The sequence below is a fragment of the Salmo salar genome, chromosome ssa14 (genome assembly GCF_905237065.1).
Source record: "Salmo salar chromosome ssa14, Ssal_v3.1, whole genome shotgun sequence".
Classification (NCBI taxonomy): Eukaryota; Metazoa; Chordata; class Actinopteri; order Salmoniformes; family Salmonidae; genus Salmo; species Salmo salar.
The window spans coordinates 81,027,079-81,042,617 of record NC_059455.1 but is presented as its reverse complement, the minus strand read 5'-3'; the positions used below and the strand labels follow the sequence as shown (position 1 = coordinate 81,042,617).

The 15,539-nt window shown below is 44.7% G+C and overlaps 1 protein-coding gene across 23 annotated transcripts in view; it reads left to right on the top strand.

Annotated features, from left to right (window-relative positions):
- Positions 1–15,539, top strand: part of LOC106570401 (focal adhesion kinase 1) — a 206,316-nt gene that overhangs the window by 132,526 nt on the left and 58,251 nt on the right. For all 23 annotated transcript variants that reach the window (XM_045694856.1, XM_045694851.1, XM_045694850.1 and 20 more), the window contains 4 exons: positions 836–1,002; positions 11,136–11,223; positions 13,007–13,086; positions 13,193–13,255. In XM_045694856.1, the coding sequence (XP_045550812.1) occupies positions 836–1,002; positions 11,136–11,223; positions 13,007–13,086; positions 13,193–13,255 (398 nt within the window). The remainder of the gene's footprint in view (positions 1–835; positions 1,003–11,135; positions 11,224–13,006; positions 13,087–13,192; positions 13,256–15,539) is intronic.

Here is a 15,539-nt window from a genome sequence, read left to right as displayed (position 1 = left end):
TAGGACTAAAAGGCTCCTTAACAGTTTCTAACCCCAAGCCATAAGACTGCTGAACTATTTACATTGACCCCCCCCCCCTTTTGTACACTGCTGCTACTCGCTGTTTATTATCTATGCATAGTCACTTCACCTACATTTACAAATTACCTCAACTAACTTGTACCCCCGCACACTGACTCGATTCCTGGTGCCCCCTGTGTATAGCCTCGTTATTGTTATTCTTATTGTTACTTTTTATTTTAGTCTACTTGGTAAATATTTTCTTAACTCTTTCTTGAACTGCACTGTTGGTTAAGGGCTTGTAAGTAAGCATTTCACAGTAAGGTCTACACTTGTTGTATTCGGCGCGTGTGACAAATAAAGTTTGATTTGAAGTCCTGAATGAGTGACTGAGTGGCCATTTGAGTGTTGGATTGTTCCACAGGAGCTGGTCAGATGGGGGGATAAGGGTATGGGTTGGTGCCCTCCTTGGCCACTCAGCCAACGCCAATATATACCCTACTTATCGCCTCAGACAGGCTACCTGCTGTAACTAGGCAGAGCGGTGGCTGCCATGGCGATAAGATAGCATCGCTCCTACAGACAGAACAATTGGAAGATCGTGTCTTTTCTTCACCTCTCAGTAGGAGTCTATATCTGGGCTCCACTTTCTGTTTACTGTGTTTTGTTTTGTCTCCAGTAAAAATTCTAGTCAGTTTCTTTACCAATGTGTCTTGCATTGTGTGGACCTTTTACGTTCAACATCTTTGCCTTTACATAACTTCTGCATGGCCTTGAACTTTCCTACAGTGGCTTGTCACTGGTCTCTTAACTCTCCTGTGTTCCACCTCTACAGGGGATCATCCAGAAGATCTTGGACATCCACAAGGTGAAATGCGTGGCGTGCTTCGGCCTGCGGCTCAGCCACTCCCAGTCCGGCCAGGTCCACTGGCTCCACCCTGATATGGGCGTGTCTCACGTGAGGGAGAAGTACGAGCAGAACCGCTCCCAGGAGGAGTGGAGGTGAGCAGACTGTGTGTGTGTGCTCGTCCGTGTACACTTACGTGTATGAGTGCACCAATGTGTTTGCCCTGTGTGCGTGTATCTGTCTGATTAGAATATGTCTCTCTCTTGATGTGTGTATTTGTCTGACTGTCTCTGTCTGCCCCTGTGTGTATTGAAGACAATGACAAAACGGCAGTTGGTGTCTCTCCGACAAGAGGGTGGAATCTACAGATTCACAGACCCACCTTTTTTTGTGTGTGTGTGTGTGTGTGTGTGTGTGTGTGTGTGTGTGTGTGTGTGTGTGTGTGTGTGTGTGTGTGTGTGTGTGTGTGTGTGTGTGTGTGTGTGTGTGTGTGTGTGTGTGTGTGTTTTTCAATGCCTCAACTGTCAATGACTCGGTAGTAGGTCATTGCTATTAAAAGCTGTTATGCCAGATGAGTCACATCCTTAGCTTCTAGCGTTAGGTATCACACAGATGGCATTTAATGCCTTTCTTCTGCATCAGACAATTCTGTGATAGTCTACAACCTTTCTTTAGGCACACAAAGACCCTGTGAATGTCCCTGAGAGCAGAGGCAAGTCACATTGCCCCATAAGTTAACACTTCATCGCTGTGTCTTATTTTGTAAGGAAGAAGTCAGTCGAGGATCTTTGAGGAATTTTGCAAGGCATTGATACTATGAATGTTTGATGAACACACTATAGAGATTGGCCAATAGAGTTCCTTAGCCATTCATTCTCCTGGCCTAACATATTCGTGTGACCTAGATGTTACCGTCACATAAAATATGTTCTGAACACAGAATTGGACACTAAAGAGCCTCAAGGGCTTGTCTGTAGTACGCCGTTTTCCCTTTAGAAAACATTTCATTGAACATTATAAACGTCTTACGTTTCCATCCTGACTTGGATCATAATTTGAGGCATTTTACAGTCTAAGTTACTGTCAAATGTTGCTCTGCAAATCTCAGTAGTTCAATTCTAAGTGGAAGGCTAAGGTCTTTTCTGGCTATCTTTGAGCCTGGAGTCTGTGTGCTACCCAAATGGCACCCTATTCCCTACATAGTGCACTACTTTTTACCACAGCCTATATAGGGAATAGGGTGCCAGTTGGGACAGCCTGGCTGTGCACTGTTCTCGTTGTCTCTCTCTACATGGCTCTGTTATGAATTAAATCTGTTCACTAAGGACTGTCTGGCTTTCCTCTCTTATTCTGACTGGAGCACTGCTACTGCCTGGGATACACGGTTGTGTTCTATCATGATGTGATTTCACATCTCATAGACCTGTACAGTTGTGGCCAAAAGTTTTGAGAATGACAAAAATATTAATTTTCACAGTCTGCTACCTCAGTTTGTATGATGGCAATTTGCATATACTCCAGAATGTTATGAAGAGTGATCAGATGAATTGCAATTAATTGCAAAGTCCCTTTTTGCCATGCAAATGAACTGAATCCCCAAAAAACATTTCCACTGCATTTCAGCCCTGCCACAAAAGGACCAGTTGACATCATGTCAGTGATTCTCTCGTTAACACAGGTGTGAGTGTTGACGAAGATAAGGCTGGAGATCACTCTGTCATACTGATTGAGTCGAATAACACACTGGAAGCTTCAAAAGGAGGGTGGTGCTTGGAATCCTTGTTCTTCCTCTGTCAACCATGGATACCTGCAAGGAAACACGTGCCGTCATCATTGCTTTGCACAAAAAGGGCTCCACAGGCAAGGATATTGCTGCCAGTAAGATTGCACCAAAATCAACTATTTATCGGATTATCAAGAACTTCAAGGAGAGCGGTTCAATTGTTGTGAAGGCTTCAGGGCGCCCAAGAAAGTCCAGCAAGCGCCAGGACCGTCTCCTAAAGTTGATTTAGCTGCGCGATCGGGGCACCACCAGTACAGAGCTTGCTCAGGAATGGCAGCAGGCAGGTGTGAGTGCATCTGCACACACAGTGAGGTGAAGACTTTTGGAGGATGGCCTGGTGTCAAGAAGGGCTGCAAAGAAGCCACTTCTCTCCAGGAAAAACATCAGGGACAGACTGATATTCTCCAAAAGGTACAGGGATTGGACTGCTGAGGACTGGGGTAAAGTTATTTTCTCTGATGAATCCCCTTTCCGATTGCTTGGGGCATCGGGAAAAAATCTTGTCCGGAGAAGACAAGGTGAGTGCTACCATCAGTCCTGTGTCATGCCAAAAGTAAAGCATCCTGAGACCATTCATGTGTGGGGTTGCTTCTCAGCCAAGGGAGTGGGCTCACTCACAATTTTGCCTAAGAACACAGCCATGAATAAAGAATGGTACCAACACATCCTCCGAGAGCAACTTCTCCCAACCATCCAGGAACAGTTTGGTGATGAACAATGCCTTTTCCAGCATGATGGAGCACCTTGCCATAAGGCAGAGGTGATAACTAAGTGGCTCGGGGAACAAAACATCGATATTTTGGGTCCATGGCCAGGAAACTCCCCAGACCTTAATCCCATTGAGAACTTGTGGTCAATCCTCAAGAGGCGGGTGGACAAACAAAAGCCCACAAATTCTGACAAACTCCAAGCATTGATTATGCAAGAAGGGGCTGCCATCAGTCAGGATGTGGCCCAGAAGTGAATTGACAGCATGCCAGGGCGGATTGCAGAGGTCTTGATAAAGAAGGGTCAACACTGCAAATATTGACTCTTTGCATCAACTTCATGTAATTGTCAATAAAAGCCTTTGACACTTATGAAATGCTTGTAATTATACTTCAATATTCCATAGTAACATCAGACAAAAATATCTAAAGACACTGAAGCAGCAAACTTTGTGGAAATTAATATTTGTGTCATTCTCAAAACTTTTGGCCATGACTGTACACTCTTTAAAGTGTCCTTCAGTCTCTCTCTCTCTCTCTCTCGTGATAGAACTCAGGGTGGGAGAGATTGTTTCAGTATTCTGCAGTAAGCATACTGATGAGTTCACAGTGTGTGTGTAGGCTTCTTCAAATTCTCTTGCAGCATAGAAATGGCTCAAGGGTTTGTTGAATCTACTTGGAGTGGAAATCTAAATATCACTCACTCTGCTGCTGGCACTGCAGTGTTCAGGTCCACACACAGCCCAGCACAGAACAGTGTCCAACTTGTAACGGTTTTGTCTCGAGGTTATTGTTTGTAGGGGTGACAGGTAGGTTGTGCCTACCAGAGAAAATATTGATTTCTCCTTCTTGTTTGTGAGGGTGTCAAGGTTGTGCGCTACTGGTGGAGGAGTCAGGTGCAGGAGAGCAGAGAGTTGTGATTAGGCGCACACTTTATTAAGGCAGAGGCAATAAAACAGACAGACGCCACTGCGTCAAAACCTCCAGCCAAAGGTAAAAGTGCAAGGCGAGAAACAGTCACAAAAATAAGCAAATGTTAAACAATTAAATATCCTTCGTGAATACCTCGGAATACAGGGGGAAAACCAGCCTGGCGCGTAACACGAAACACGTAACAAAAATCATTTCACACAAAGACATGGGGGGGACAGAGGAATCAATACTTGCAGTGTGATTAGGGAATGTAAACCAGGTGTGCAGGGAACAAGACAAAACAAATGGAACAATGAAAAAATGGAGCGGCGATGGCTAGAAAGCCGGTGACGTCGACCACCGAATTCCGCCCGAAGAAGGAGAGGAGCCGACTTCGGCGGATGTCGTGACAGAGGGAATGAGTCCCATCTGGTCCGTCAAGTCTACACCAATACAAAGGACTCATGTAGAAGTCAGTATGGACATACACTTTTCATAAACCCTTAAAACATTGGAAATAACTTCAAAACAACTGTTCTTCTGCGTGGGTTGTATTACCAACATAAATGATCACACACACAACAATATAACAAACAATGAGCTCTGGTTCCTCCAGAAAAGTCCCGTACCTCGGGCCTAATAGAGCCCAGCCCGGTAAAGGAGTTCAGGGAACTCCAGTGACCTCAGTCATGCAATGTTTGTCCGTTTATAAAGTGTAGCGTAAACCCAGTCTCAATCATACAATCACAATATCTAACTCTTTTACCACACAACCAGAAAGAGAATCACATCTCAATACGTCTTCAACTACAACTGACCACAAATCAGCACGGTATAAATCACACTCAAACAAATGAAATACCGTATGCAAAACAGGTGTAGTCAGTCAGACAGTCAGACAATTCAGTCCGCCAACAGATCTCCACGGGGGGAAGGGCACGACGAAACAGCGGAGGCCACATCTGTAGTCCAAAGGAAGAAATGAGTGGATCCGATCCTGTTTAAACTTGAGACAAGGCTACAAAGCACACTTTTAAACAAAACAAACGGAGAAAAGATGTTTCAGAACTGAGGGTTGAACACATCCTCATTCGCACCTCCATCACAACCCCCTTTTGTGCAGCTGGCTATTTAATTGGGAATTAAAGGTGAAGCGCCCTGTTGGAAGGAGAAGCACAGACGGTTCAGACAAATTCAGGGCCGTGACAAACTTCACACTCAGAACAGTGTCCGACTTCACACACAGCCCAGCACAGAACAGTATCCAACTTCACACACAGCCCAGCACAGAACAGTGTCCGACTTCACACACAGCCCAGCACAGAACAGTATCCAACTTCACACACAGCCCAGCACAGAACAGTATCCAACTTCACACACAGCCCAGCACAGAACAGTGTCCAACTTCACACACAGCCCAGCACAGAACAGTGTCCAACTTCACACACAGCCCAGCACAGAACAGTGTCCAACTTCACACACAGCCCAGCACAGAACAGTATCCAACTTCACACACAGCCCAGCACAGAACAGTATCCAACTTCACACACAGCCCAGCACAGAACAGTATCCAACTTCACACACAGCCCAGCACAGAACAGTGTCCAACTTCACACACAGCCCAGCACAGAACAGTGTCCAACTTCACACACAGCCCAGCACAGAACAGTATCCAACTTCACACACAGCCCAGCACAGAACAGTGTCCAACTTCACACACAGCCCAGCACAGAACAGTATCCAACTTCACACACAGCCCAGCACAGTGTTGAACTCCACACACAGTCCAGAACAGTGTTGAACTCCACACACAGTCCAGAACAGTGTTGAACTCCACATACACTACAGTATACCCGCAGGCCTGGTGTAATAATCTGAATGTTCCTGTCCTGGGAGTGAGGGATGCTGAAACACTGTCTGTCTGTGTCTGTCTGTAATCCATCAGTGACACACATTCTTCAAATAGGGAAAAGCAAACCCAGAGGGCTCTGTTTGTGTGTGTCTGAGTGTGTGCCTGCACACGTGTGTGTGTGTGTGTGTGTGTGTGTGTGTGTGTGTGTGTGTGTGTGTGTGTGTGTGTGAGCCTGCGTATGTATTAGGGCGGAACGATACCAGTTTCATGATACTTGTTAGTATTGTGGCAAGGAAACAAAACATGAAGTGGATTTAACTTCTTTAGGAAAGCAGCTCTAATGTTGGAAACTAACATCATTATGTTGTCATCCTGAGTGACATGTATTTATTTTCCAAGCTATAGAACACTATTTTACATATAGCAGGTTTTTAAAAGGACCAAATAGTGAGATCTGCTTCTTGTTTTCATTTTAGCCATGGAAAAAATGATTGTTATACTGGTATCTTTACATTTGAGTGATTTAGCAGATGCTCCAGCTTATCTAGATCGACTTACAGGAGCAATTCAAATGTAGTGCCTTGCTCAAGGGCACATTGTCAGATTGTTCACTTAGTCGGCTCGTTGATTTGAACCAGTGACCTTTCGGTTACTGGTCTAACGCTCTTAACCACTAGGCTACCTGCCGTCCACAGCCCTAGTGTGTATGCGTTTGACGTGTGGTTGTGCGTGTTTATGCGTGTTCGTCCAGGAAGCTATCGTGGCACGTCAGGTCAATCATGTCATCGTCAGACTTAGCATGTAGTTAACCCAATGCTGTCTTTCTTTCTCTTCCTCCAGCTGTGTGAATGACAGGCCTGTTGTGGATGTGAATGACAGGCCTGTTGTGGATGTGAATGACAGGCCTGTTGTGGATGTGAATGACAGGCCTGTTGTTGAGTTGTCTGAAGGTGTTGTGATGCTGAAGTAATAGGGGTTTCTGTTAACTTTGTGTGTGTGTTGTCACATTGATAATTGCCTCTCAGGGGAACGGGAGTAGAGCGGATCTCATAAATTGACCTACTGAAGTCCCTAATGTCATTTGTCAATGTCCCAGATGACTGCTATAAGCAGCTGAGGAGAACATTCTGTCAATACAATACGGTGCACATGAAGCCTGTCAGTGCTGCTTTGATTCAATCAGTTTAGGTCCACTACCTCATCACCAGCCTCCATCTAATCAGGGTTGTGTCCCAAATGGCACCCTATTCCCTACACAGTGCACTACTTTTGACCAGGGCTCATAGGGAATAGGTTGCCATTTGGGAGCAGACCCTGGCTTGAGCTGCAAGGACAAGACCCATGGATACAGACAGAATAAAGGCCTGGAACAATCTGAACCTATTAGGAAATGAAACCTGAAAGAAGGGCCTGGGTCTTGTTCAGTTGGCACAAAACAATTTGGAACAGGAGAGGTACAACCTGAACTTAGCCAATAAGAATTCTGATATTCTGTTGCAAAATGTTTTACTATAATTTTTCAGGGTTCCATCCATAGTGACCTTTATAAAACGAGATGAAGTTGTGTTTATGCAACAGCTCAGATTGAACATGCTGCTAACTGATTATTACAAGGCTTATATATGGATATTTTCCCTCTGTTTCAGCCATTTGATTTAACTTTTCATTTATCTCCCTCTCTGTCCTGAGCCAGGCTGTCAAGACTCCTCATATAAGTGTGAGTGTGTGTATGGCAGTGGTTAGAGAGGCGAGCCATCATCAGTTCTGTCAGGGGGTATGTCTATTCTGATAGAACAAGGTGATGGGCGTCTATCGGCCAATTTGCAGACGCTAAGTGATTCTCCCGGCTCACTGCCGCTGGGGGGATTGGCAGGTGGTGGTGGTGGCAGCGGGTGATGGTGGAACCATCCGAGAGAGAGAGAGAGAAAGAGCGAGAGAGAGAGAGAGAGGCAGAGGGAAGAGTTATGGTGTGGCACTGTGCTAGGCAGGTCTGGGATCATTTGGAAGGGGGAAGAGTTATGGTGTGGCACCGTGCCAGGCTGGTCTGGGATCATTTGGAAGGGGGAAGAGTTATGGTGTGGCACCGTCTGGGATCATTTGGAAGGCAGAAGAGTTATGGTGTGGCACCGTGCCAGGCAGGTCTGGGATCATTTGGAAGGGGGAAGAGTTATGGTGTGGCACCGTCTGGGATCATTTGGAAGGGAGAAGAGTTATGGTGTGGCACCGTGCCAGGCAGGTCTGGGATCATTTGGAAGGGGGAAGAGTTATGTTGTGGCACTGTGCCAGGCAGGTCTGGGATCATTTGGAAGGGGGAAGAGTTATGGTGTGGCACCGTCTGGGATCATTTGGAAGGGAGAAGAGTTATGGTGTGGCACCGTGCCAGGCAGGTCTGGGATCATTTGGAAGGGGGAAGAGTTATGGTGTGGCACTGTGCCAGGCAGGTCTGGGATCAGGCAGAGGTGTTATATCACAGCCGGGCTGAACACAGCAGAGAGGAGCACACAGCTTTGATCAGGCTGTCTCATAGGAAGGAGACTCAAGAAAACAGAGCTAGAGAGAGAGATGTCATTAGGATGCCTGCTCTTGTCTGTAATTCTCAGTGAAGGCAACTAGTGGAGTCGTCTTCTATTCTCTTTGCATTCTGTTGCTTTTCCTTTCATCGTGCTGTCTGCCCTTGAGTAGCTGCACTGTAGGTCTTTCATCTCCTAGTGGCGTTTCAGATCACACACACTAGGCTTGGGCGGTATACCGTATATACTATATACCGGTGTATTCGGAAATAGCCACGGGGTGGTTTTTCAGTACCATTGAAACAATATATTCTTTGTACATTTTTCAATTGATTTTAATATTTGTTAATAGCTGCATTCAACTTGTGCAATACGTTAGGAAATAAAGCCGAACATGTTCATTTCACCTGTCACATTTTAAATGATGAAGCTTACCGGAGTTCCCCAGTTGAGCAACTCTTTGTTTGTAAATAGCACAACTGGAGAAAGCGGGAGCAGGTGAGTCCAGCTGTTTATTGACAGGGGTCGCGTTTTATATAGAAAGTAACTGTTTTCTTTCTTCATCAATAGAGTGATACATTAGTGCAACACGTTTGGCAGAAAATAGCTTCATTTTCATCAGATCACAACAGAAATGCAACGCTATTTGCCTGGCAGCCACACAGTGAGCTTACAATGAAAACTTAAGGACTTTTTTGTTGTTGCAAAAAACGATGTATAGCCATCATATTTCTAATGTTTATCATAGAAAAAATGTAACCAGCTATGTTTCCTAATGTTTTGCTTCAAGTTAATCTGGCATTTTCCAGAGAAAAGTAAGCTGGCTACACCAGAACAGTACCAGAGAAAAGGAGGTCCACATCAGTCAGAGTGCGGTCTGCTGGTAGAATGCTTGTTTTGGGAATTCTCATCCCAGTGGACAACATTAGTTTGATGCTGAACAGAAATTACAATAAGAAGCATTTTATTGTACGAATCTGTTTTTACAAAACGCGGTTTACATTTTTTTCCTGTGTGAAAAAACGAAGAATTCTGCGTTAGGGCGTCCCCTAAGTTTAACTTGCTAGTTATCTAAGTCAGTAGCTGAGTTAATAAGGTCACAGGGCATCATATTGTGTTAGCTTTCTGCAGTGTTAGAGAAGTCAAAGCCGTTTGGATGAGTAATCTGTACAGCTGCCACTTGTGTTTTTTTCTCCTCTCTGTTCTAGGCCTGTCTGCTCCTCCCCTATCTTCTCCGAGCAGAGCAGACAGGCTCCCAGACGCCACACAGACACAGTGTACACAGTACTGTTCTTCCTTCAGAGAAGCATGCGTCAAAACTTTGTTCATTTGCACAATATCTCTCATTCACATTTGCTGGAAACTCACCAAAAATGACAGTTGGTATCTCCTAGCTATGTATGTATAACTTTATGAACTGGATTGCCTGTCTTTGCAATTTGTTTATTTTCGTTTGCGCTCGTTAGCATATTTAGCAAGCAGCCTCCAATAGAAATTCGCTATTACTTGTGCTAATTTTGTTAGCATTCTGGTATTGGGCGTCCAATGTGCTTTTTCTTTTTTCTCCCTTTTGTACTAAGTCCCAGTGTGAGAGGACAGTATGAGGTCATGAAAATCTGGGTAGAGCCCAACTCTAACACACACACACACACACACACACACACACACACACACACACACACACACACACACACACACACACACACACACACACACAAACTGTGCACCCCTCAGTATTCCTATTTCAGATCAAATAACCTCTTCCCACCATGTGTGTGTCACTGAGTCACTAGGAAGTGTTTGCATGAGAGCTGAAGGTGAGGTTAAAGAAGGATTTGAGACATGGATTGTGTGCCATTCAGAGGGTGAATGGGAAATACAAAATATTGAATTGCCTATGAATGGAGTATGATAGTAGTAGGTGCCAGGCGCACCGGTTTGTGTAAAGAACTGTAATGCTGCTGGGTTTCTCACGCTAAACAGTTTCCCTTGTGTATCAAGAATGGTCCACCACCCAAAGGACATCCAGCCAACTTGACACAACTGTGGGAAGCATTGGAGCCAACATGGGCCAGCATCCCTGTGGAATGCTTTTGACACCTTGTAGAGTCTATGCCCTGACGAATTGAGACTGTTCTGAGGGCAAAAGGGGGTGCAACTCAATATTAGGAAGGTATTCTTAATGTTTTGCACACTCCGTGTATATACTGTATGCTAGTTCCTGAATTGTAAAACATTATTGGGGTACAATATACCTGTTCCTTTTGTTTATGTGGATTGTGCTGTATGCTAGCTCTGTGACCTGAGTGTAAAAACACAATTGGACCACAACACCCCTATTACCTAAGCGTCTGTGTTCTAAGCAGGGGCATATTAACTCTTTCCCCCTGTGTCACTAGGCAGTGTTTTGCGCTGTGTTGTAGCTGAACTGTAAACACTATTCAATCTCTGACTATAAAAACACCTAAATCCCTATTCCCTTCTGTGTTTTATCTAAACAGTGACATGTTGCTCTGCTCTCCAGGTATGAACTGCGTATTCGCTACCTTCCAAAAGGATTCCTGCACCACTTCAGTGAAGATAAACCCACACTCAACTACTTCTACCAGCAGGTGACACACACTCACACACACACACACACACACACACACACACACACACACACACACACACACACATAGACGTAAATGCCTGCATGCACACACACACCAACACATCATCCATGGGAGTTGAGTAACATAGACAGCCTGGTTTGTTACAGGCCATTGACCAGGGGAGACTCATGTTCTAAACATACTTAGCTAGGCCTATTTATTCAACAACACTGTAACCGGAGGAATATGGCACTTCTGACAGGTGTGTGTGTGTGTGTGTGTGTGTGTGTGTGTGTGTGTGTGTGTGTGTGTGTGTGTGTGTGTGTGTGTGTGTGTGTGTGTGTGTGTGTGTGTGTGTGTGTGCAAGCATGCGTGCCTGCACATACATATGTGTGCGTGTTTGTGGGTCTGAGGGACCCAAGGTGTTACTGTGAGTGTGGGTGAGGGACCCAAGGTGTTACTGTGAGTGTGTGTGAGGGACCCAAGGTGTTACTGTGAGTGTGTGTGAGGGACCCAAGGTGTTACTGTGTGTGAGTATATGGGTGAAATATGTGGAGGTATTAGGGCGTAACACGGTGTTTAGCTGTCCACAAGGCTGTAGATGCAGAGAGGTGAGCTGGGTCAGTGGGTCTCAGGAGGGCTCTGTCTGGGGAAGAGACGCTCCCTCTCTCCGATCCTGACAAGGGAGAAAAGAGGCCGTCTTGACAGCAGGGGAACACATTTGGGCTCATCTTGTGTCACTTTTACGCTCATATATTCGCTGAGGGGAAAATTGATGGAAGGTACAAATGTCCCTGTTTGAAGGGGTAATCATGAAGTGAAGTGTGCTTGTGTTCCGAATTGTGTCTGGTATAGAACAACACTTTCATGAACCAGGTTTTGTTTTCAATGCCTATGATCTAAAATGGCAGACTCAATGTCTCTATGGGTGTTAGAATACAAAGGACCGCCACTCAACATGACAAAACAGGATATTCGGAGAGGACATAATAGCCCATGAAACAAGTCTAGCTCCCTTAGTTGTCACTCAGAAGCACACACTCATTTGTCTCATGAAATGTCTCTCTCTGTGTCCGTCTGCCAGTGTTGTGTTGCTGTCACTGCAGGTGCACCCACCCAGGGTTTATCAACCACCCAGGGTTTATCAACCACCCAGGGTTTATCAACCACCCAGGGTTTATCAACCACCCAGGCTTTATCAACCACCCAGGCTTTATCAACCAAGCCCACCACCCACTTACTATGGGCTGTTTGTATGGGGGATTTAATGTCTCTCTTTCTGTCTCTCTCTCTCTCTCTCTCTCTCTCTCTCTCTGTGTCTCTCTCTCTGTGTCTCTCTCTCTGTGTCTCTCTCTCTCTCTCTCTCTCTCTCTGTCTCTCTGTGTTTCTCTCTCTCTGTCTCTCTTTCTCTCTGTGTTTCTCTCTCTCTGTCTCTCTGTGTCTTTCTCTTTCTCTCTGTCTCTCTCTCTCTCTCTGTGTCTTTCTCCTTCTCTCTGTCTCTCTCTCTGTGTGTCTCTCTCTGTGTCTCTCTGTCTGTGTCTTTCTCTTTCTCTCTGTCTCTCTCTCTGTGTCTCTCTCTGTGTTTCTCTCTCTCTGTCTCTCTGTCTTTCTCTTTCTCTCTGTCTCTCTCTCTCGCGCGGGAGAGTGGGGGTCAGTGTTTGTAAAAGGGCTGTATATCAGTAAGGTCCCCTGTGTTCTACCCCTCAGTCTGAAAGTCAGTTCATGTTTGTTTGACATCTGTTGCTCTGTGTAAGGCCTCCATGCTCCCATTCTAAAACATGTATTTTGGTCTGTCTTACAGGTGAAAAATGACTACATGGTAGAGATCGCCGACCAGGTCGAGCAAGACATTGCACTTAAGTTGGGATGCCTTGAAATCAGGTCAGTTCAGGTATCCAAGAGTGGTCAAATGTTCTATTCTCTTTCATGAACGGTAGCTAGCTGCCTTGTTGTATTTCACACTAACCAAGACATGTTTCCTTTACAGGAGATTCTTCCGGGAGATGCGGGGAAATGCCCTGGACAAGAAATCAAACTATGAACTATTAGAGTAAGTCCCCTTTGGCTTGATTCTCGTATGGTAATAGCTTGGGTTTCTACTGCTCAATGGAAGAATCAACTATTCAGTCAATATTGTACGTCTTTGTTGATCTTTTACCAAGAAACTCAATGTGTAAGAGGAATTCCTGTTAAGGTGATAAAATATTATGATAGCTAAAATATCCTATAACCTCAATACACAGAATCATCTTGAAATGGACTGTGATCACATAGGTTAACCTAGTGTAGGTTAACCTCGTGTGTTAATGGGTTATATGTGAACCATCTTCATAAATATCACGTGTTAAACGGTGCCGTGATCGTACATGGTGAAAACCCCCTGCAGAGTCTCAGGTCTGCCGTCAAACACGCTTTTCCGAGGTGCGCTATTTGATAAAGGTCAGGGGTTCACGTTAACGATGCGTCCAATTAGTCATTTTCTCATATGCTCAGGCCTCCACCCTCTCTAAAGAGGCCCTCTAATTACTAACGATCACTCTCTCTTGTCTTTCCTATTGATTGAAATGCAGAGTTTGCTTTTCATACATATTTCGCCTGATGGATGAAGAGGGGAGAGGAAGAGAGAGTCCTCACACTGTAACAAAATTACCAGTGATCCCTTTGGTATTTCTCTCCTGTTTACCATCAACATACCTTCTCTAACCCAGAGGGTTGGGTCCTGTACTTTGGTATTTCTCTCCTGTTTACCATCAACATACCTTCTCTAACCCAGAGGGTTGGGTCCTGTACTTTGGTATTTCTCTCCTGTTTACCATCAACATACCTTCTCTAACCCAGAGGGTTGGGTCCTGTACTTTGGTATTCCAGCCAGTATTTCCCCTATATTCATGCCCGCCGCTGCTAAATCGTTGCTGCCACGCCCATTTAAAAAAAAATATATATATATATATATATATTTCTGCCGAGACGCGCTTTTAAGATTGACAATTTTAGTATTTTGGGGTTTTTCAGTTATAATGCTTTCAATGAGAAAATACTATTTCAGATGGTGATAATACAATTTTCATTTGACAATTTTGGGGTGATAAACACTACCAGCACATTGGTATTCTGAGCCCATTGGTATTCCAAGCGTCATTCCGTTCTTGTTAGCCAGTCCACAACACGATCCGGCTGGCTGGTCTAATTCTCCCTGCTGTCCGGGAACGTCTGTGTTCTGCCTCCATTCCCAGGGGAGAATCTCACCCCTTTCTTCTGCAGGGAAAATGTATGGCATCATCCAAAATGGCACCCTGTTCCTTACGTAGTGCACTATATAGCCCTATTGGGCCCTGGTCAAACCCTGTGCACTATATAGGGTGCCATTTGGGACGCAGACAATGTCCTCCTCTGCTGGCTCCAAGGATATGCTGAGTTAAGGGGTTGAGTAATTCGACCGGGTCTGCAGCAGGCTGAGAAACGTTGCTAACCGGAGGTTGATCAGCCTTGCCCAAGCCGTGGTGTAGGGTAAAGTTTCCCCTACACGCTGGTCTTGGATAAGTTCAGCATTTCCCCCACTAATGGTAAAGGTTAGGATTGGGGGAGAGGAAGCTGATCCTAGATCTGTACCTAGGGAAAACTTTACCACGCAGCCCAAGGCGTATTGGATCCTCCATATTGGATGTGGATACATAACGATGCAATGGTCTGTTTATCATTGATGCATAGGTTAAAACTGTTACTGTTGGGTTGCTGTGCAAACTAATGATAAGGGAAAAAATTAATAGTCTCATATCAGGATATTATTTTTGATGATATCGCAATATATATATATATTTCTTTTTATATATATAATTTTCCCAAAAAAAATTGTGCTAGTTGGCTGTACCTCCACCAAAACTGCAGTATTTTTCCTTCATAGCTTGTTCTCAATCTTCTTTTTTAATAGTGAGACAATTTGTTTTCAACACTTTTATTTCCATGACTGATCCGGACTCTCTTGTCCTTCTGCAGCAGACATACAGTATATGGTGAGCAATATGTTTGAAACATTGAATTGCAATACAATCGCAGTATCGAATGGCAATACATATCATATTGGCACCTACTCTAAATATTGTGATATTGTATCATGAGGTCCCTGCCAATTCCCAGCACTAGTGCAAACCGTTACTGAGTAACTGAGGAAGAAATATTAGCTCTGCTGCTCTCCCTCCATGTTGATGACCATATGTTCTCTCATAGTAGGCTACTAAATCACAAGATGTTTCTGTATGCTTCAGATGTAATGCCACTAATATCATCCTTATGGGTAGGTTTTGGGAACGAGGTTATTGTGATATGCAACCAGGTTT